At 34.5% G+C, this 22,284-nt stretch overlaps 1 protein-coding gene across 2 annotated transcripts in view; it reads left to right on the top strand.

The window, feature by feature from the left end:
- Positions 1 to 35: 35 nt before the first annotated feature.
- alpha-Cat (catenin alpha) overlaps positions 36 to 22,284 on the top strand; it is an 87,608-nt gene continuing 65,359 nt past the window's right edge. For both annotated transcript variants that reach the window (XM_069816765.1, XM_069816758.1), the window contains exons 1-7: positions 36 to 188; positions 4,612 to 4,750; positions 5,963 to 6,152; positions 10,276 to 10,442; positions 11,912 to 12,121; positions 13,524 to 13,700; positions 18,336 to 18,539. In XM_069816765.1, coding sequence (XP_069672866.1) covers positions 4,649 to 4,750; positions 5,963 to 6,152; positions 10,276 to 10,442; positions 11,912 to 12,121; positions 13,524 to 13,700; positions 18,336 to 18,539 — 1,050 coding nt within the window. In that variant the 5' untranslated portion in view covers positions 36 to 188; positions 4,612 to 4,648. The remainder of the gene's footprint in view (positions 189 to 4,611; positions 4,751 to 5,962; positions 6,153 to 10,275; positions 10,443 to 11,911; positions 12,122 to 13,523; positions 13,701 to 18,335; positions 18,540 to 22,284) is intronic.

Genomic DNA, 22,284 nt, shown 5'->3' with positions numbered 1-22,284 from the left:
CAGTGACAGATGTCATCAACCGTGGGTTGTGAATCACGGACCCACCCAGCAGAGAGTAGGATGTGAAAGAAGTGTAGGAAGGGCTGTTATTTGTATGTGATTGATGTGTGTATGTGAACGATTTGATTAGATATTTTGCATTGTTTTTATAAATACAATTTTGACTTTTGGAACGAATTTATATTCAGGTAAGGGATCGCTCAACAAAAATTAAGGCTATATTTCAAAAGTAATGTGTGTTAAGAATAGTGAGACAGTTAATCCATGATTGTGGCTGTGTATATCATATACAACATTATGAGGCATTTATTTCCTGTATATTATGGAAGATGTAACAATATACAGTACTGAAATGTGTAATGATTGTAAATATTAAAGCAGTGTCGCAAGTGTCTGTTAATTTTAATGTGTTATAGAGTTGAGTTACATACGGAGAATTGTTACGGTTCCTCCATACGATAATTTATGGGAAGAAGAAACAGGAAACATTTTCCATTATATTATATTGTAATACATTGCTTGAGTTATATCTTTATAGGAGTTGGAAGGTATTGCACGCTTCGGTCTTTATTTTACTTAGATAGGCCTGCTTACTCGGAAAAGAGGGAGCGTAGCTGATAAGGTGACAGATAATGAAGACAATCATAGCAGAATTCGTAGGGAACAAACCTTGAAAATAGAAATATTAAAAATATTGTGAATAATTCTTGTATTTGTAATTAAAGTTTTCATTATAGGCTTAATACGATTCATTTAGGATAAAACAAAAGTAGGTGACAGATGGTTACGGTTATTGGTATTCCCGAGTATTGGATAGCATTTAAGGTTATGGTAAAAATCTTACCTATACGCAGGATGCGAATTAAGATTTCTGATGGGGGGAGGATAGAATCCTATATAGAAAATATGGTAATTATGGAGAGTGACTACTTTTGCACAATTTTTTTTCCAAACTTCATTTTCGCCGTATTTTACCGTCGTAAAAACTATACAAATATTTTCATTTGTCGGAAATGAACTACAGTCTAAACTAACCTAACGTAAGAACACGTTATTATAGATCATTTCCGACAATTGAAATTATTTCTATCGTTTTTACAACGGTAAAATAAAGCGAAAATGAAACTTTGAAACAAATTACCCAAAATCCATAGTTATCAACTCCACAACTTACCAATTACACGTGAAATGGAGAATACAAGCTGCCCTGAAAAACTCATGAAGTCTGTCTCGATGATCCGGAAAAGCTCGTTTAAACAGAAATTCCGTCAAATAGCCATTGTTGTAGTGGGCTTTCTTCCTACCATAACGCGGCACTCTTGACCGCACTTCCCTCCAAGCGCGCTCGATATTCTGTGTATGAGCTTTCGTATCCGGATCCACGAAGTTCATACTATGATTTACTGTCAAATGTCGATAACCTCGTTCTCTTAAACAGCGATGAGCTCTCCAGCAATCACAATTGTCGTACCGGGCAAAATTAGTTCCTTAATCACACGTAATAAAGTCTCTGAATCCCGTTTTTCCACCGCTACAACAAACATATTCTTTGGATTATCTCGCTCTACGCCCCCGAATATCCACTGTCCGAATGTCCTTCCCTTCTCATGCTTTCTCTTTCCCACTTTAGTCTCGATTTCAACAATAACATTCACTCAGAGTTTATCTTTACAACTTCTAACTGCTCAGTCCAAACAGACTTCTCTGCTAAAGGAACACTAATCTACAACTGTCCCTGAAGAGATACCGAATTCTCGCTCTATAAAAACTTGTCGAGGAGGATCACGAAACAACCAGAACATAAACACACTTTCTCCATACCTAACGAACTATTACCGGTACTGAAAAAGGTACCACAGAATGAAAAAGCCACACGCCTTTTTTTTCTCGCAAAACTAACCATTCTTTGGCATCTAAAACACTTCCTCTTCCAATCTGCTTGCAAAATATGTCCACAATTCCCACACGCACAACGTTCAGATAAAACACCATGATTAATTAAAAAAATCACTCAATTCTTCTTCCCTCAATCCAACAAACTGAACCTCGCTCATTTTACATCCTCCTCACAAAACACGATCTACTTCCATCGAAGCCATCCAGACGAAACAAATAAGATAATCCACTTCGATCGAAGTCATTCACAGAAAAGAGAGATCCTACAATACTACAATCGATCGTCCACTCGAACTACCCACCGACCAACCATACTGCAATCGATCGTCTACTCGAACTACCCACCGACCAACAATACTGCAATCGATCGTCCACTCGAACTACCCGCCAAGCAACCATACTGCAATCGATCGTCTACTCGAACTACCCACCGACCAACCATACTGCAATCGATCGTCTACTCGAACTACCCACCGACCAACCATACTGCAATCGATCGTCTACTCGAACTACCCACCGAGCAGCCAATCACAACTCCCACTCAAACCGAACCACCAATCACTACAAAACCCGCCAAATTCAACCGTATAAATCATAACAAATTACTAATAAAAAAAAACAAACAAAAAAACATTTTCCCGTCATTTCCGACAAATAAAAAGCAGAACATTCTTGTCACCTCATAAAACTGGCCTATAATCAAGAGTTCTTATTTAAAAATACGCACAGTAGTCAATCTTCATAATTACCGCATCTTGATAATAATAATAATAATAATAATAATAATAATAATAATAATAATAATAATAATAATAATAATAATAATAATTATTATTATTATTATTTTTAATGCAGGTTCTCTCCGCTAATAACCGCAAATTTCAAAATTTGAATATCAGAAATTTTAAATAAGGTAGGCCTAGTAGTAAGCGACTAAAAGAAAAATTGTAAAGTACCAGTAATTAAAAAAAAACTCTGAAATGCTGACTCGCATTATGAAGAAGGGGAATACAGAATATTTCAACTCCAAATAATTAGCTTTAAATATCTGACCACACCGTCATATTGTTTGAAACATCTGAAGTGCATCTGCACCTTCGTTCATGTGGACAATATGGTGACGATACATCTAGGCCTATTCATTATTACATAAAACAGATGAATAGCTCTAGGTTAGTCTGTGGAAAGTATTGGGTGCCGGAAAGTAAAACCACGTGCTTGATACTCTGTACTGTCAGTGCTTTTTTTTTCTCTCTCTCTTTTATGGAGGAGGGACCCGAAGGCCAAAACTACAGCCTGAGTCTTATTGTGCTTACCAGCACCACACCTATTCTGTGAACAGTGTTTCTCAACCTTCCTGATGATGAGGCGCCCTTTTCCTCACTTTGCTTTAGTGCTGCCTTCTAACCTAAGATGTAGATTAGAACGGTGATTCTCAAGCAGGAGACCGTGACCCTTTTGGAGGGCCAGAGAGCAGTGTTAAAGACTGAAATGGGTGAAATTTTTATTTTCTATCTGAGCTAGAGACTTAATTTTTTCTATACAGTAACCTCTTGTTATACTAATGTCCCCAAGCTTCATTAGTATCAATGATTTAATACTTTTTGAGATTAGGACTACTTGTTTTATTTATTTTTTATTCTTTGCAAAATATATCTACTCCCACAAAATATAAGTTATATGCCTGAAAAAATTGAACAGCATCTTTGACATGCTTGTAATTTAACAGCAAAGCCATAATTTGAATTTTCAATCTGTAAGTGACCTGAAAGTCAGTTTAAAAATGAATTTATTTAGTGTCCAGATAATATATTTTAATTTGTACTTTTCAAAATATATACTTTATCAAAAAAGGCTCTGTAGCTATGTTGACCATACATTTCAGAACATGCAGTAAAAATTTCAACTTCTTAGCATGAAATTTGTTTATTTGAATGTGAGTAAATGCAGCAAAAATAAAAATGCGGAAAAAATGACTTAAAATGTCGATTTTCCGTCACGAGAAACTGTTTGTAATTGTGAAATATAACAGAAGCATGAATTTTGAGGACGATTATGTTGATAAAATTGGCCAATCTTACATAAATTAAAGGTGATTACAGTACCTGTATTTTTCTGCAAAGATCGAAAATGTTTTTTTTTTCCCCTAGAAAAATGACCAAAGTTTCACAAATTTCCTTCCTTAATTGGGGTCGCAAACAAAATAATAATAATAATAATAATAATAATAATACCACCATTGGCTATTAATGGAGAAAACTTCGCTCTGATGCCAGGAATCGAACTCGGGATCTCCAGTTCTACGTATTGGGTGCACTGAGCTATGCTGAGTTTCAATCCAGAGCACCGGATTGAATCTTTCTCCTTTGGTACTTTCCCTTACTGGCCTTAATTCGTTTTTAAAAGTTTTCTTATGAAAATTTAAATATCCGACCAGTTTGTATTAAATAAACAAATAATTAAATTGTTTTCTTTTTAAATTTATATCAAATTTCACATTACAATGTTTTACATTCTACTCTACACCTTAGGCCAGTAGGCCGCACTGAAGTTATAGGCCTATATACGGAAAAGAGGGACTTCATCATCATAAAGGTTGAGAAACCTTGCTATAGGAAAGAAGAGTGAGATCTAATTGAATTATATTGTCCGAGTTTATTAACACACGAATTATATACAGTAGGCCCTAATTGCTTTTTCCTCTTTCTTTTACAGAGTAGAGACGGTGAGGAGTTTTTAGAGAGTTTTAAATATGGCTGATCACTTTGGCCCAATCACCCTAAAATGGGATCCCAAAAACCTAGAGATCCGAACAATGTCTGTAGAGAAGACTCTGGAACCTTTAGTGTTGCAGGTGTGTATGTATTTCAGGATTGTGCTTGGTATACTGTGGATTATATGGCAAACAACTTGAATTTTCCATGATTTTGTTACTATTGGTTACATTTGCTGATATGATTTGGTTATGTCTGTAAATTTGAATTAATATGTAAGTTGCTATGTAGGTAGGCCTACATAATTTTATGAGAAATGCTGAAACTAAATTTTATAGATATGAGTCTTAAAAATTGATAAAATGTTATTTTTAACGTAAATATTGATCTAAAACTTGAAGAAATACCTCATTATGCTAATAAATTAAAAACAAAATAAGCTTACCAAAAATTATTGGAAAATGGCAAAATAATGACCTCTCATTTCTGCAGATTTAGGATGTAGGGACCATAAAATGTATGAAACAATGTCTCTGACTCAAAAAAAAAGATGTCGTCAGAATCTGTGTCCTATTTGTAAATTTATTCGGTTATTTCAAGGTTATTCTATGTGCAAAAGAAACTAAGTGCGGACCCTTATAAGAGGGCTTATATATTTTAAAATAAATGTTTCATGTGCCTAAAAATAGTGTTCTAATAATGCACTTTTTGTTTTTGAGGACTCCTTACTTTCAAATAAAATATACACAACTTTTAACACTATATCGCTTCGGAATGTAAATTATATATATGCTTTCACATGTTAATTAGGTTACCTTGTTGACTAGTTCATTAATACATGAAAGGATATACAAGGCTAATTTATATTCAAATAAAAGTTTAATGTGGCTTAACAAATGGTGTGTGTCTTAACCAATGGTTTTCTTTTGGAGAAAGGGAGATGTTCACTGCCCAGTACATAGGAATTTTGCCATTTTTAACCTCCTCTTCGTCCAACTTTAAGACTTTCAAGGCCTAAGCGGAATTCAAAGAGAAATTATGTTAGACATAATTATTGATACATTTCTCGTTTCCATGATGAAACATACAACAAAAAGGTGCTGGAACGCTGTTCTGGCACGTTCAGTCAGAAAAAGCGCTGGTCTTAACTCTTCCTTATTTAAAAAAAAAATATTCCCTATGTCTTGACAATGAAATCTTCATCTTCTTCTTCGAGTTTGAAATCTTCATCTTCATCTTCTTCTTCGAGTTGTATTAAGCTTTAAGTCGTCACAAAAATCACTGATATATTATTTTAAAAAGTGATTAAGGTTTCATCGGATTTATTTTAAATGTTATTCAATATTTTCTAGGTTACAACATTGGTAAACACTAAAGGTCCTTCGAAAAAGAAGAAAGGTAGGTCAAAACGGGCTCATGTACTTGTGGCTGCTGTGGAAAAGGCAACAGAAAATTTTATCGAGAAAGGAGAATTGATTGCTTACGAAAATCCAGATATCAAGCAAGAAATGTTATCAGCAGTAGAAGAAGTCCGCAAGACAGGTACATACATGATTTCAGTTTGCCTCTATTCATTTTGTTGTATGTTCTAGATCAAATAAGTGTGTACCTACTTAATGTTTCTAATTATCATAATTATCGTTAATTAAATGAGGTTTCTTGCTTAACACTCGCAACTTAGCTGCTCTACAATTTTATGCTACTTATCTGGGGTCTTTTTTGACCCCAAGAATATTTGCTGTTAATAACTATGTTGAATAATTTCGAGGGAAAAATTGTTCCGGAGCCGGTTATCGAACCCGGGACCTTTGGTTTAACGTACCAACGCTCTAGAGGGTTCGATACCCGACTCCGGAACAATTTTTCCCTCGAAATTATTCAAATCCACTTTACAGGGAGTTATACCTGAAATCTTGATTTGAATAACTATGTTATTTTTATAACTCAATGCATTTTTATATACAGTATAAGCAAATTTGAAATTTTTATTGCTTATTATTCACTATGTTTAAAGGATGAATAAATGAATGAATTAATTAAATTAGGTAATGAATTAAATACTATTATAGTCACAATCATGCCATGGTATGAAAGAAAAATTTCACAACCTCGAGCGGGAATCGAACCTGCGACTTCCTGGTCTCCGGTCAGGCACTCTACCACTGAGCTATCGAGTTCGTCTCACGCCAAAGGCTCGGAATTATCCTTTCATACTGGCGACTCTGTTATAGAGTACTGTCCATAGCGTCTGATCTTAGTCAGCACTGCTTATGGCTGGAAAGAAACTTTTACAAATGTAATCTTCATCTTACGATGTTTGGGTGACGTATATACGTCGGTCGCCAGTATGAAAGGATAATTCCGAGCCTTTGGCGTGAGACAAACTCGATAGCTCAGTGGTAGAGCGCCTGACTGGAGACCAGGAAGTCGCAGGTTCGATTCCCGCTCGAGGTTGTGAAATTTTTCTTTCATACCATGGCATGATTGTGACTATAATAGTATTCATTAATATGTCACATCAACGGACGTATATACGTCACCCAAACATCGTAAGATGAAGATTACATTTGTAAATTAGGTAGTTTAATGGCATACTATTTATTCTGTGAATAATTTCAAGGAAAAATTGTTCCGGTACTGGGTATCGATCCCGGGATTCTTCGCTTAGTGCGCGAACGCTCTACCAACTTAGCTACCCCAGGAACCATACACGACACCGTCACAATTTTTTCTTTTGTATCCACACAACTCAAATGAGCTGACATTTCCAAACCCTCTTTGTTATCCTGAACTTTCCTAGATATGTAGATATTAGTAGTAAAATATGGTGCTGGATCAGGAAAGATTCCAGGTAAGTGTCAAGGAAGAAGAGTTTTACTAGCAACTATTTTATTAAGTACAGATGAGGTACTGCAATTTTTTTTTTTTTTTTAAGGCTGAGGTACAAACATTTAGCATTTTTAATAGTACCTAATTGTTTTACATACGTTTCATGTGCTTTAAAAAATGTCAGTCATCATTTGTTGACAGCTTTTTTTTTAATATACATGGATTATGGCTATTGTAGAATTACGAATGTTCGATTTGTTTCATTAACAACCTTACTCTTATCTCTTTTTCTCGCTCCTTTTCATTCTCTTCTTTTCCCTATCTCTTTCCTTTATTTGCTACCTTGCTCTCTTCCGTCTCTCTCGCTCTTTCTCTCTCTCTCTCTCTCCTCCTGTCACAAACACACACATATTCTCTCTCTGTCTCTTTTTCTGTTATATTTTTCAATGGGATGCCATTTTTTTTTACCAACTTTGATATTGAAATTAATAGATGACTCGCTATTAAGTGCCCATGTAATAATTACAGTGAGAATGAAACTTAGATACAGAATCTGTGCTCAAGATAATGCAAATGTTAATCATGTAATAGAAACATCTGATACATGATATTGCAAACATGGCAATTAGTAGAAATTTGACGGTAATCAAATTTAATGGTATTAAATAAAAAAATATTGGTCAGTAAAAATAACATAGCCGAAGATGATGATAATCAAAGCTTCACTGTACATACACGGACATGTGTGCACTCTATATTGTATGCAGTAAAAACTCTTCATAATATACACGTCATCAGACTGAAAAGTGTCTTAAAGAGAGATGTCTGCATGAGATAGTTTTGGAAAAAAAAAAATGTTTGTAACACAGTTCTACAATAGTACACACAAAATTTGCCTGTCTACTCTCAAATCAATTTCATTCTGAAAACAAAATAATATTTTCATACTGTATTGCGTATGTATTATATATAGTACTTACGTGAAAACCAAGAATTACAGCGCATATACTTATTTAACATAAAGTAAATACTCAGATACACTAATAATATTGAAAATGTAATATTGTACAATTAGTTCTTGAAAAAAATAAACCAACAGTCCTTTTTTGCTTCGTACATACTCGTACCCATTATGCACAGTCTTAGTCACAAAAAAATTACCAGTGCCATATGCTAAGTCCCCTTCGGAAGACTTCAGTTGATTCCGTAAGAGCTTAGGTTTACACGTTAACGAATTTCTTATAGAAGACTCCGCTCCGGTTTTCCTTTGTTTTATTTGTTTGTTGCTTTTTCTGACTGTTTATAGATCAAATGTTATAAATGATCCATAACAAAGACATATTCAATGGCTAAATTGGATGCAAAATAAACATCCTTTCCCTAATTGTGTGGCACTGTCTTTCAGGTGATGGCACAATTTTTTCCTGACATGCTCTGAATGTTATTCGTCTTTTGCTATCTATGTTCCTTCTACATACATTTCCATGGCTTTGCTTGGTTTAATCACGTAACATTGACATCATGCTATTGTGGGAGATATGCCCCATCAGATACAGATAATTTTATCTTTTCTCTTTCTGCCAAAATTGATTTAAAACTGGAAGATTCCAACTTAGTTCCAATGGAAATGTTTACTCGCATTAGTGACAGTTGATCTTAGACCTAGAACCAATTATGATTACTATACTATTTACTCACAAATAAGATCCACCTTCCCTCTCTAATTTTTTGAGTGAAAAGATAGTTTGCCTTGCGTGTTGGACCGATATGAACAGAATATTACTGTTATTCTGTATGCAGTAAGTGAAACAATTTTGTCCCATAAAATTGCACTTCTTCTACTTGTTGATACTTGAATGACTAAGTGCTGACTGGTAACAGTAACTCATACTCCCCTGCACCTAGCCACATTCCTAATGAGTGATTCACTTTCTCCCCTTCACTCTAGGTACAGTCCGCGTCACCGTTTTTGGCGTGTGAAAAAGTAATGGAAACGTTAAGTTCGAGTGTTTTACATTTGCCGCAGTCAGACAACTGTTTTTGGCAAATGGCTGATGTGACGTGTATAGGTAGTGGTACCATTCTCAGCTACTCTAGCAACATGCTCACAAACTGGACACTATATATCTAGGACACACGCCAAAAACGCTGGTGCCAGCTGTATATGTGATGATGATGATTATTATTTTATTATTATTATTATTATCATTATTATTATTATTATTATTATTATTATTATTATTATTGTCTGAGAATATATTTTCAAGGGTGTTGTATATACAGCACTTAAGGTGTGCTGTGAAAAGAGCATAAGTTACAAATTGCAAGTTTTCAGTAGAGCAAAAGCTAAGTTTGAAATGAGGACCAATATCATTAAAATGGACTGGAAATCTGACAATCTACATTATTACGGAAAAGGATAGAGATATGCCCTTTACACCATCTGAAGTTACATTTTCTGTATTCACATGGAGGTCATAACTGAAAACCGCCAATTTATGACTTACACCCTTTTTATCGGGCATTCTAGATTTCTATCAGTTAATTGATGTTTTGATTCCCTAGGTTATTTATTGCTTAAAACCGTCCTCAATTTTTCTTTGGCATAAAAATTCGGAAAAAGATGGTTTTATATACATGTAAATACAGTGAATGTAACACATGAATTTGTTTATATTGAGGATGATAGTTACTTTCGATAGACTTCAAACATAGTTGACTGTTGGGACTAGGTGTTCACAATAAATCTGACCTGGCTGTTAGTGAAATTTAGTGTAAGTTAATCGACATTTAGTAATTTTAACGCCATATGCTCAACCTCTTTTTAAATTTTTAGGGGAGGCCATGAGCATGGCAGCCAGAGAATTTGCAGATGACCCATGTTCTTCATTGAAAAGGGGAAATATGGTACGAGCAGCCAGGAACCTCCTTTCTGCTGTCACCCGGCTCCTGATTCTGGCAGACATGGTGGACGTTCATCTCCTGTTAAAGTCTTTAAGAGTGGTATGGTATCTCAGATTGCACAGTCACTTTCTAGATTAGAGGTACTCAACCTTATGAATATTGCAGGCCAATATTTTAAAAAATGTTCTTTTGGAGGCCACAGACATCCTCCAATAATAAATACAATTGACATAATTAAATGTCTTACTAATTAGTAATTGCTGTAATTTATAGCAATTAATAATATAAGTCTGCTCAAACATTATTTTAAGTTTGAAACTTTACTATCGGCCACAGCAAACATAGTGGCAGGTTGCATGAGGCCCGCAGGCCATGGGTTGTGCATCACTGTTCTAGAAGTTCCTGGATTACTCTTCATCACAGAAATATTACTGTATATACTCGAATAATTCTCACCTTCGAATAATCCCCGCAACCTAATTTTATGGAAAGAAATCTTGATTTGTTTTTTTTTTCTTCTTTAAGTACAAAGAAAAATTGTTACATGATGTATTTATTATATTGGTCATGTTGCAAGACAATACAGCACCTGCAATAAAAGAAAAATAATTTTAATTTTGCGTCTTGCATGAGTAAGACCAGCAAAATATTGATAGAAAAATAACTGACCTCTTTCATCATTACTTTTGTCATCGCTGGCAAAGAGTTGTTGGTGTCTGAATCATCATTGTTGCCATTTTGCCACAGCATATCGTCTTCTGTTCCATCCAATGAATTGATAACCCCACACTTCTTAAAGCTACACATGCTATCACTTCAAGGTCAGGGTACCAACCTTGCCGCAAATAATACCTGCACTCCAATTTTCAGTTGCCAATTATTGCAAAAAATATGCGGGGATTATTCGAGAATATCGTCGTTGTTTCTGCAATAACTCCTATGTGACATATTTAAATATCGATTTTCAGATTTTTGCTCTATTAAATAACTTAAAGAGTAATACAGCAAATAATAAAATCTCCTTTATGTTGTTATATTTCTTTCTTTCGAAAATGTAAGAATTCATAATCTTGTATGTACCACTGCCATAGAATGAATAAATGCCTTTTTTCTTTGTACTGAAAAATTTTATATTTTGCACATGGAGTTATTGCAGGAACAACGACGATATATGGTATTTCTGTTACATATAGAAGAATCTTGCTTGTGTTTCACGTGTTATACATGAACACTTTCTTTCTGCCAGCCCGCTTTCCTGTGTATTGCGTTTTTCGATATTGGTATTTATGGTGTGCTGTGAGAAGAGCATGAGTTATAAATTCTAAATGTCTTGTATGATTAGTGGAAATGATCCTGATTCCACTATGCGACATTAATACCTAGATTATGCGATTTGTGCAATGAACAGAACTGAGATAATAATATGAAGCATTGAAATATGTATAAAAAGTAAAATGTTGATGTATTATCCAACACTGTGCATACTCCTTTTACTCAGGATGCAGTTTAATGTAATATAAAACAAAATTGGTTGTCATTTTTTTAACATGTATGTCTTTTCCTCTCAGGTTGAAGATGATCTTGAAAAGCTGAAGAATGCTTCTAGTCAGTCGGAGCTGCTTGACAACATTAAGACATTTGGCCGCAATGCTTCAGAACTGATGAGTCTGGCTGTGAAGCGACAACAGGAGTTGAAGGATCCACAGCTTCGAGATGACTTGGCAGCTGCTCGTGCTGTGCTCAAGAAACATTCCACAATGCTGCTTACAGCTTCCAAGGTATGATACTCTCAGCAATAGAAAGAGTCAAAGTTAAATCCTTCCTAATAACCTTGTTTTGTAATGTGTTGCAGACATCTCTGAAAGTACTGTATATTCTCAATTGTTCTTATGATCCTTACTCCCTCCTTTCCTCTATCTTTCTTCCTCTCCCTTCATTTTCCTCTTTCTTCCCTCTCACTCTCTCTTCCCTTGCCTCTCCATCTCATTAATTCACGATTATATGATTATTACTTAGTGAACTGTTCAAAGACAGGTCTGAACCTCATAAGTGACACCAATAAGGCATCACTCGTGAGACAACTAAGCCAGGAGATGATGGGGTAGGGTGGCCAGTTCCTGTCCCCCTCCATTGCAATACATTGCTGACTATAGCTAGACCACTTAGAAAATGCAGCTATGGTGGCCTCCCACACTCGTTGCGTCTTCCCCTTTGTGCATTCCCTGACGTCGATCACCAATCAGAATCTGTATCTTAACCCAAGTTGGCGGTACTAGGCCGCTATTATCGTGACTCTCATTGGCTTACATTGTTTATTTCCGCTTCAACTGTACACTTCTGGTCAAAATATTTGTCCTCATGTGAGACCGTAACAGGCCTTGTGGTCTAACACTTGTCAGGCAGAAGAAAGAAGAAGAATATTTGTCCTCTATTTTCCGCACATACCCACATAATTTCCTCCATTTTTCAGGTGAATATTCATCCACGAGTTTATGATCAAACATTGTTTCTCACGTAAAGACATGTCAATACTCTGGTTACAACTTAAACACACAACACTGTTACAAGTATTGATTTATTTATTTTATACTTCACTTCATTACACTTCATTTCACTTTGGCACAGATGTACTCCCTACAAATTCAGTGTTCATCATGAACAAGAATTGCGGGAGAGAAGATTAGCGCATGCGCATTACAACTGCATTTACATATCCCTATAGTTACATATTCCACTAGTCAGTCTTCAGATGTATACAAACAATTGTTCTTTTCCTGACACATAAAGTGAAATGAGATGTACTGCCTGATAATAGATGTACATAGCCAGAACTTCAGTCAGAGGTAAATTATACTGGTATGATGTAGGAATTAAAATATATTGATGCACCAATAAATAAATAAATAAATAAATAAGTGACTGAGTGAGCAAGTAAATAAATAAATGAGTAAGTAAGTAAATGATGAGTAAGTAAATAAGTAATGAAATAAGTAAATAGGTGAGTGAGTAAATGAATGAATGAGTGAGTGAATTTTCTGATATTCATGGCAACACCTATTCAATATTCCTGACACTGAAAGTGTAATTTTAGGTAGCAGATAGTAAAATTAATTTTTTTAGTATAACATTTAAATTTTTATAGCAAACAGATATTCATTTACTTTTGTTCTGATGTATTAGGTTTACGTCCGTCACCCCGAACTTGCTGCTGCCAAGGCAAATAGAGACTACGTGTTCAAGCAAGTATGTGAGGCAGTGAACACCATTTCGGACGTGGCTCAAGGGAAAGGACCGACTGTGCCTCAGCATCCTTATGATGGTCCTGGTGAACTGGCTGCAGCATTGGATGACTTTGATGTAAGAATTTTCTTAGAATGGTTTCGAGATTTCGAGAGAAATTGAAGCAGTAAAATCTTTTTTATTGATTTAAATTTAATATACAAAAAATGAAAATTTACATCCCACGTGACTTTATTGTCACAGATGTTTAAATGCATTCAATTGTGGTTCTATGAAATCAGACCTCAACAATACATTGTCGCAGGTGTTTAAATATATTCAGTTATGGTTCTATGAAATCAGAATGTACTAGCAGGAAGTATACATTGTTGTCGCAGCAATTTTATGACCTCTACATTGGTTTTACATTTCTCACAGAATGTTTATATTTCTTGAAAATTATTATTTTTATTATAGAGAAATTGTGAAATTAGATAATAAATCGGAGAAAACAAGGAGAGTTGTTAATTATGCGTTTGAATATACAAAATAAAAATCTGTAAGCATTTCAAGGAGAAAATCTTGGAAATATGCATTTATGCAAAATACAGTAGCGTGCAAATTAATCCGAACAACGTAATTACCAGGGAACGGATTTATATGGACTAAAAATATATGAAATATGTAAATATATATGTAGTTATTTTTACCAAAATATGGAATTAAATATGGACTTAAAATTATAAAAAAATGACTATGTACGTTAAATATTGGTACATTTTAATCAAACTAAACAAAAAATATAATGGACGTACCTTATCTTCCAATGTAGTTTCAACAAAACACAATTTTTATTGTCTGTTACCATAACAATAGGTTACAAACATTTCTTTCAAGTGCTGAAAAGTGAATCTTCTTCTATTGTCTCTGAGGATAGATTTATACTGACTAAAAGAGCGTTCGACGTCACAAGAAGTAACTGGTACATAATTCAATTTCACAATGTCTGCTGGGGATAAGTCCAAGTTAATCTTCACTGTTGATTCACCACTCATCACAGCAACAACCTTTTGTAGTTCTTCATATCCAGGGTTTTTTGAAAGTACAGTGTCCACCTTAGCTCTTACTGCATCTGCAACTTTACCTCTACCACGATTCAGTTGTTCCACAGTACTATTTATAATTTCAAAACTTTCAGATAGTGAAAGGTGCCTATTTTGGAGACTTTTGAGCGTTTTTATGATGCATGAAAATGTATGCTGAATGTGAGCTAAGTCATTCTTCACACTTATGTCACAGGTAACTGTTTTCGCAGTATCAATTGAGACTGCATCTTCAGAGTCCAATGCAAGGAGAACATTGTTAATAGAGTCTATATGTTCGGCATAATATTCAACTGCTTCTAGCCATGTACCCCATCTAGTTAAAATTGGCTTTGGTGGCAATGGAATTTCAGGGTACATTTCTTTCAACACGTTAACTCTACTGGGAGCTTTGAGAAATACTTTTTTCACTGATGAAATCAACAAATCTACTTTAGGGAAATTGTCTCTGACCACTTCTGCCACACGATGAAATGCATGCGCCACACAAGTAAAATGAGTCAATTTAGGATATACAACAGATAATGCTTGTCCAGCTTTGACCATATAAGGGGCAGCATCGCTAATAAAGAATAACACATTATCGTACATAATACCCTTTGGCCACAGGATACCCATAGCTTCGTTGAACAGTTTAACTATAGTTTTGTTATTGCACTTTTCTAGAACATCACAATGTAAAAGAATTCGTTCAGAATATTGTTCACTTAACAAACCGATAACTACATTACCAACAAGTCTACCTTCTTTGTCGGGAGTCTCATCAATGGAAACCCAAATTGAACTATCTTTAATTTCATCTCTTATCTTCTGTATTGTCTCATCGTAGATGGATGGAGCATACGTCTTCCTAAGTGTTGACTCATCCGGGATTGTATGTTGAGTATATTTTTCAAGGAATTCCCTGAAGACCTTATTCTTTAGTTTGTAGAGAGGAATATCAGCAGAGATGAGAGAACGGCACAGGTCGATGTTAAACTCAGATCTTACATTCGATGTTGTTGGTTGTGTTAAAAACAATTGTCTCTGCTTGGAATTTAGTTGTTTGTTGGCCTGATGTTTACTAGTTGTAATGTGTTGTTGCACCAGGAACTTTTGTGTAGATGATACTGCACACTGACACAAATTACAAAATAATATTTTATTGTCAGTTGATAAACCATCTTCTTTAAATTCTGAAATGTAACTTGTTAGTTTTGATTTTAAATTGACTGAATGACGTACTTTTGGCATATTTACCGTCTTTATAGTATGATTTACAAAACTGAACCTATGTGTACTCTGACTGGCATTTAACTGTTGAGCTGCACAACTGAAGTCTGTTAAAAATTTTAAATTAAATTAATACAGTTTTGTAACTTACTTTCCCATTGTTGATAGGACTGCTAATTTTCAAATAACTCTGATGTTAAAGGGATTACTGAACATGTGTTTAAATCTCTATTGTTGAAATGTATTTTTAAAAGTTAATGGAATTTTGTTTTGTTTTATTGTTAAACCTAATATAATATGGACTGTTTTATATGAAATATGGAAAATATATGGAAATTAACGAAAATATGTACTAAACTCTAAAATATGGAAAAATATGGAAAATAAAAGTAGGATTTTTCAACCCTACACATTGTGAAACATAAAGATAATGCAAAATATAAATTATATTAGCTTTATAAGTAAATATGTATTTACATATAAATCCTTTCCCTGGTAATTACTTATGCAGAAACACTCAAACTGGATAAAAAAAGGATCTAAGGCATACCTCAGTAATCTATGTGGCCTCCCTTGTTCCTAATAACAGCTCTGAGACTATTTGGCATGGATTTCACTAATTTCCCACAAATATTCTTCATTTATTCATTGCGAAACCATACTCCAATGAGGGCAGAAATCATCTTCTCCTATGTAGAACAATCCATTTTTTGCATTCTTCTTTTGCAAATTGACCATAAGTTCTCAATGGGGTTAATGTCGGGTGAGTTGCCTGGCCAGGGGAGTACCTGAATATTCTTCTTGTTGAAGAATTCTATAGTTTTTCGAGACGTATGGTATGGTGCCAGGTCTTGTTGGAACACACCTCTGCCATCTGGAAATGATATTTGCAGCTGGGGTACGATTCTGGTTTCCAATAAGTGAATATATTTGTCAGAATTCATCATTCTCTTGATAGGTATTAATGCTCCAGGCCCTTCATGTGTAAAACAACCCCAAAACATTACTTTAGGGGAGTATTTGGGTGCTTGTTGGAGATGAGCTGCTCTTACTTTTTCGGATCCTTTCCGTATGTAAGAAACACGGTGTCCGTGAACCTCGAAATGAGACTCATCGGAAAAAAGTACATTCTTCCAGTCATTCACTGTCCAGTGTTGATGTAATTTTGCCCACATGAAGTGTTTTTTGCACATAACAGGAGTTAGCAGTTGCTTCTTAATAGGCTTACGAGCCCTTCGTCCAGCTTCCAAAAGCCTATGCCGCACTGTTGTGATGTGAATATTCGCCCCAGTGGTAGCCATTAACTCGCGGGTTAAGTCAACAGCAGTTAGTCTAGGATTTAATTTACTTTTCTGACAATTAAACGATCATCTGCAGGTGAAGTCTTCCTTTTCCGGCCACAGTTTCCTTTTTTCTGGGGTGTGATGGATCCAGTCTCCCTGTATCGTTTTATGATCGAATTAACAGTAGCCAAACCGATGTGACATTCTGCAGCAATTTGCCTCTGTGTCATAGAAGAATGCTCTGCTAATGTTATAATTTTAGACCATTTTCGTGGAGTTGTATCCATTTGTGAAGACGACAGAATGTACACAGGATTGCAGTATTAAGTCTTCAACACAACTGAAATGCTTATAAGTACAAAGCGACAGGCAAAATGTCACATATTATAAAAAAATAATGACAGACCTTCAACAATGGAATTAACGTACTACAGATGTCAATTAAAGCGGTGTGAGCAGCTGTGAGGCCAACAATGACAGAAAATGTAAAAATATGTCGTGTTCGGATTAATTTGCACGCTAATTTAAAGTTAACTTCATCTTACTTAAAAATTAGCGATGGGCAGAATCGAATAATCTGCTCTCGAATAATTTATTCGAATAAAAGTTCTCAAATACTTTTATCATTCAAATAACGATTTCATTACTCATCGGCAGGTTCTTGCTTCTCGGTTCTTTTATCCATCATCGAGTATGACAGCGATAACGATAACACTATAGCAGTGTATTGTGCAAGCACAGGAGTTTACATTTTTTTTATTCTAATCACATGCTGCAGCTATCTGCAACTTTCGATAAAGACGTTCCATAATTAGACGAGAGAAAGAAAGAGAAGAGAGATGATCAGGTGAGACAGAGACAATCTGGAACAAGTCTTTATTGCACACAACTAATGTTTGTGGGCGAGGTTAGCTGAACGTATATAATTGATAAGTAGTCTGTAGTCTCATTCTTCACTTCTCGCAGCATCTACCATCTGAGCAAATTATTTGAATACCTGTTCAGATTCGAGATATACTATATCTCGAGAACTGACAAGAATCGAATAATTCGTATTTTTTTATTCGAATAGTCCCATCACTAATAAAATCATGATCGGCAAAGATCCATTTTTTACTTTTCCAGTATGCATGAAATTCCGTGGTCTAGTGATTAATAGGTTTATGACTTTGTAGGAACATATTGTAATGGATCCATTGGCTTACAACGAAGTCCGTACCAGACCATCTCTGGAGGAGCGTCTGGAAAGCATCATCAGTGGAGCAGCTCTTATGGCCGACTCATCCTGTACACGAGATGAGAGACGAGAAAGAATTGTCGCAGAATGCAATGCTGTGCGGCAGGCTCTTCAAGACCTGCTGTCAGAATACATGTCCAACGTGAGTATCTTCCTTGTCTGTTTGTGAAACTGAAACAAAATTGTTGTGCTTAATTGACACATGCATTCCAATACATTTCCCATGCAAGTTTAATGTGCTTGCAAAATTTTTGTGATATTATTATGTTATATACTCCTTTAGGTAATGTGAAGAAATTTCTTTTTATCTATCACACAGTGTGGTTCATTTGCATCTGTCGATTAGATTAACTTTCAACTATGAGTTCTTACGAACAAAGCGGAATTCACTTGCGTAGTTCTTCAGAATATATGCAGATGTCTATTTAAATTACCAAGGTGGATTAACATGAGTAATTTCTTCTTCCTTCCCATACAAACATATTACAACAGGGGTGGTAACACATGTAAGGCACACTTGGGGAAAACAAGTTGATTTTTTTTAGTTCGTTATAATTATAATTACTGCAACGAAAGAATCGACTATTGAAGCACATGGAAGGTACAGTTAAGAGTGCTGCATTGCAGCTGTTAGCATTTCCCCTTCTCTCCCATGGATGCAGATATGAACAGGAAACTACAATTCCCTAACTGAATGAAGCCTCAGATACAAAGTCATTATTCAAAATGTGGATCTATTTGCATGTAAGAGGAAATGGGAATAGAGAAATTCTATAGAAAGATAACTGTTTGTCTTTCCAATGTATCATCAAAAAGCCACAACATTGAAAATAATTTCACATTATTTATTTTCAAACGAAATCTGACTATATTGTTAGTTACACCATTGCTTTATTGAAGAAGAAAAAAGAGAGAAAGGAGGAAGATAGGGTTAACAGGTGTTAGGAGACTATAAAATAAAAATGCAGTTATTTATCATCCTGTTGCAATTGGACCACACTGTACTTTTATATTTACCCAAATATAAAATCAGTTATTTTGCACTTATAGTATCTGAAAGAATGAGGTAAAGTGAACTTCACAAAAATAAGATGCTGTAACTATCCCATAAAAATATTAAAGAATTTGGTGCTATTTCGAACATTAAATCAGTATCATTAAATTTATCTTTTTGGCAATCACTTTCTTTACTAAAATAGTGATCAGGTTTGATAAATCTAAACATATTAACTGATGACATGTTTTGACATCTCGCAAATTATATTATAAACTAGTCATTAAAAAGAAGTAATAATGTTGCTTGTAATGAAATTGAAAGAAAAGTTTCATGTGTCCTCGCTGCTGTCATTATCATCATCATCATCATAATCATCATCCTACAATTTAGACTTTGACCATGTTACAGTCTCAATCCATAATTTCTTTATTTTTACTAAATTCATTCCATTTGGTATACTATATATTACAAGTTGTTTTCCATCCCAGCATGTGATGTTTCCAATCCATAATTTTGAATAAATTCCAAAATTGGTTGCATACGTAATTCTTCTACAATATTATCTTGTAGGACAGCCATTTTCAACTGGTGTGCTGCAAGAAAATGAGAATAGTAAAGGTTGTTGTAGCAAAAATTGGAAAAATAAAATTGAAAAGTTGTAGTAAAGAAAGTGAAATCACAAGAATCAACATTCAGCGAACAGAGCACAAGTCAACATTCAGCAACACTTTCCCTCTGAAAACTCTTAGAATTTCCCCTGGCTGGGAACCACTAGTTTAGAATATGTGAGTGTGTCGCTGGATTTCAAATTACACTTTTAGTGTGCCACATGTTGAAAAAGTTTGAAAATCGCTGTTGGAGGATATTTCCATGATGATTTCCAATGATTCTATCTTGATATTTACACATTTTCCTGGAACATTTATATTATTATTATTGCTCTATTATCTTATTGATAATTATCGGTATATGTAAATTCATATAATATCAAATATGATATTAATTTTTGTTCCTTTTAAATATGAAATCAGTGTAAAATATACAAAATTAAAAGTTCATTTATTTTTTATTCTTATATAATTGTGCGATTGTAGAAATAAACATCATTCTTTGAAATATGTGCCAAAAATATAGATCATTTGGTCATATGGCTTACATTGTTTTCCATTTCTACCTGTGTTTATGATGATGACGATGATGGGAGGTAAAGCAAAAGTATCACAAGAAAACCTGCCTCAGTACCATATCTGGCTACTGTAAATTTCATTGCTGCTCTTTGGGATTTGGATACAGATCTCTGGCATAAAAAGATGATATTCTAGCTTCTATTATTGGTGCAGCTACAGTATTGTCATAGTTGTAACACAACTGTTTCATATTCATTCAGAATTGTAAAGAATTTAGTATTTAGTAATATTGGTATGATTTGACTTACCAAGAAAGAAACCATCAGTAACAATACTAAAAAGATCATTGATAGTTATTAATGTAAATGTTAATCATATAGGCACCATTTTGACATGTTGCTTTGATCCATGTTTCACAAACACAGCAGCATTTATATAATTGTGTTCAAATGTCGACACTAAACATTATATTTGGAAAGATAATATTCCATCTAAAGAATCACAAAGCTTATATTTATTTAACCACATTTCACGTATATGCATTGCACTTGTATTGAAAAAAAAAATGTTGACACAGTGGCTTCGTGATGATGTAATTGACACTATTTCACACAAATCATTATATAGTCAGTCTACGAAAAATTTCAATTTTGTATGTATGTCTCTCTGGAAGGTTTTTATTACTCATGCATAGGTTTACTGTAAGCCCTTATTTTGGGCTTTCCAACCTGTGCTAGATGGACATATGGTGGAAGTTGGGATATGGAGTTATTGTTCTGTAGTCTTCCTCGATGGTCTGTGATGATGGGATTCAGGATTCAAAGTTTCCAGGTTTAAAGCCGGCAAAGGATGATGGATTTTAAAAGGCAATAAAATCACTAGCATGGTTTCCTCTAAAAGGGAAGCAAAGATATGGGATCCATGTTGTACATTTACAGCATGTGAAGGAACCCTATCCCTCGTAGAAGACACTAATTAAATTTGTCGGCCAAACTAATTTAGGAGAATTCTAGCAGTACAAAAGGGGAATATGTACTTCCAACCTAACAGTAAAAAATGATAAAGTCACTCAGATTACGAACATCTTGGAGGGAACACGTCATTATGTTACTTTGTGGAATAATTATTTCAGTTTCACAATTAGTAATGTTTCCCATTTGTCAACTGACTTCTGTGTCACACAGTTTTCGAAATGAATTTTTCACTCCTTGTTCACTGAATTAGCAGACATACTCTTCCATGTAAAAAGTAAGTTAACATTAATGAAATATAAATAAAATATAGATTAGAATTCTTTATTTCGAGTTAGTTCAAGTTAAGCATTTTTATATCACCTAAGACATCAAATATTTTATACAAAAAGAAGAAATACATTTGATTTGTAAATGTAAAAATGGAGTTGTTTTAAATTCACTGATTTTGTATTTGGGTAAATAGATTTGAAATTAATTTAAGTTAGAATGGAATTTTAAATTTGTTGCAGGTGAGAAATTCTTGAAAATTAAATGTAACTGTTTACAATTTTGTTCCCCCCCCCACACCCCAATCATAATTATTGCTGTGTAGTATAATGTTTCACTTGTATTTTCAATTTATTGACTATATTTTTAAAGCTGTCCCATTCCTCCAAATATATAAATAATTATTTTCGAATGCTGACTTTTATGCATGTGTTTCCCCTTAAATTTGAGTTAATGAGAAGTTGAAAAGAAATGTCATGTGATGTCACTAAGCTGAACTTTCAGACTTTAGAAAGCAAATGC

This window comes from Periplaneta americana, chromosome 2 (assembly GCF_040183065.1).
Source record: "Periplaneta americana isolate PAMFEO1 chromosome 2, P.americana_PAMFEO1_priV1, whole genome shotgun sequence".
Lineage (NCBI taxonomy): Eukaryota > Metazoa > Arthropoda > Insecta > Blattodea > Blattidae > Periplaneta > Periplaneta americana.
Note: the sequence above shows the minus strand (reverse complement) of the source record. Positions and strands in the feature narration are given on the sequence as shown.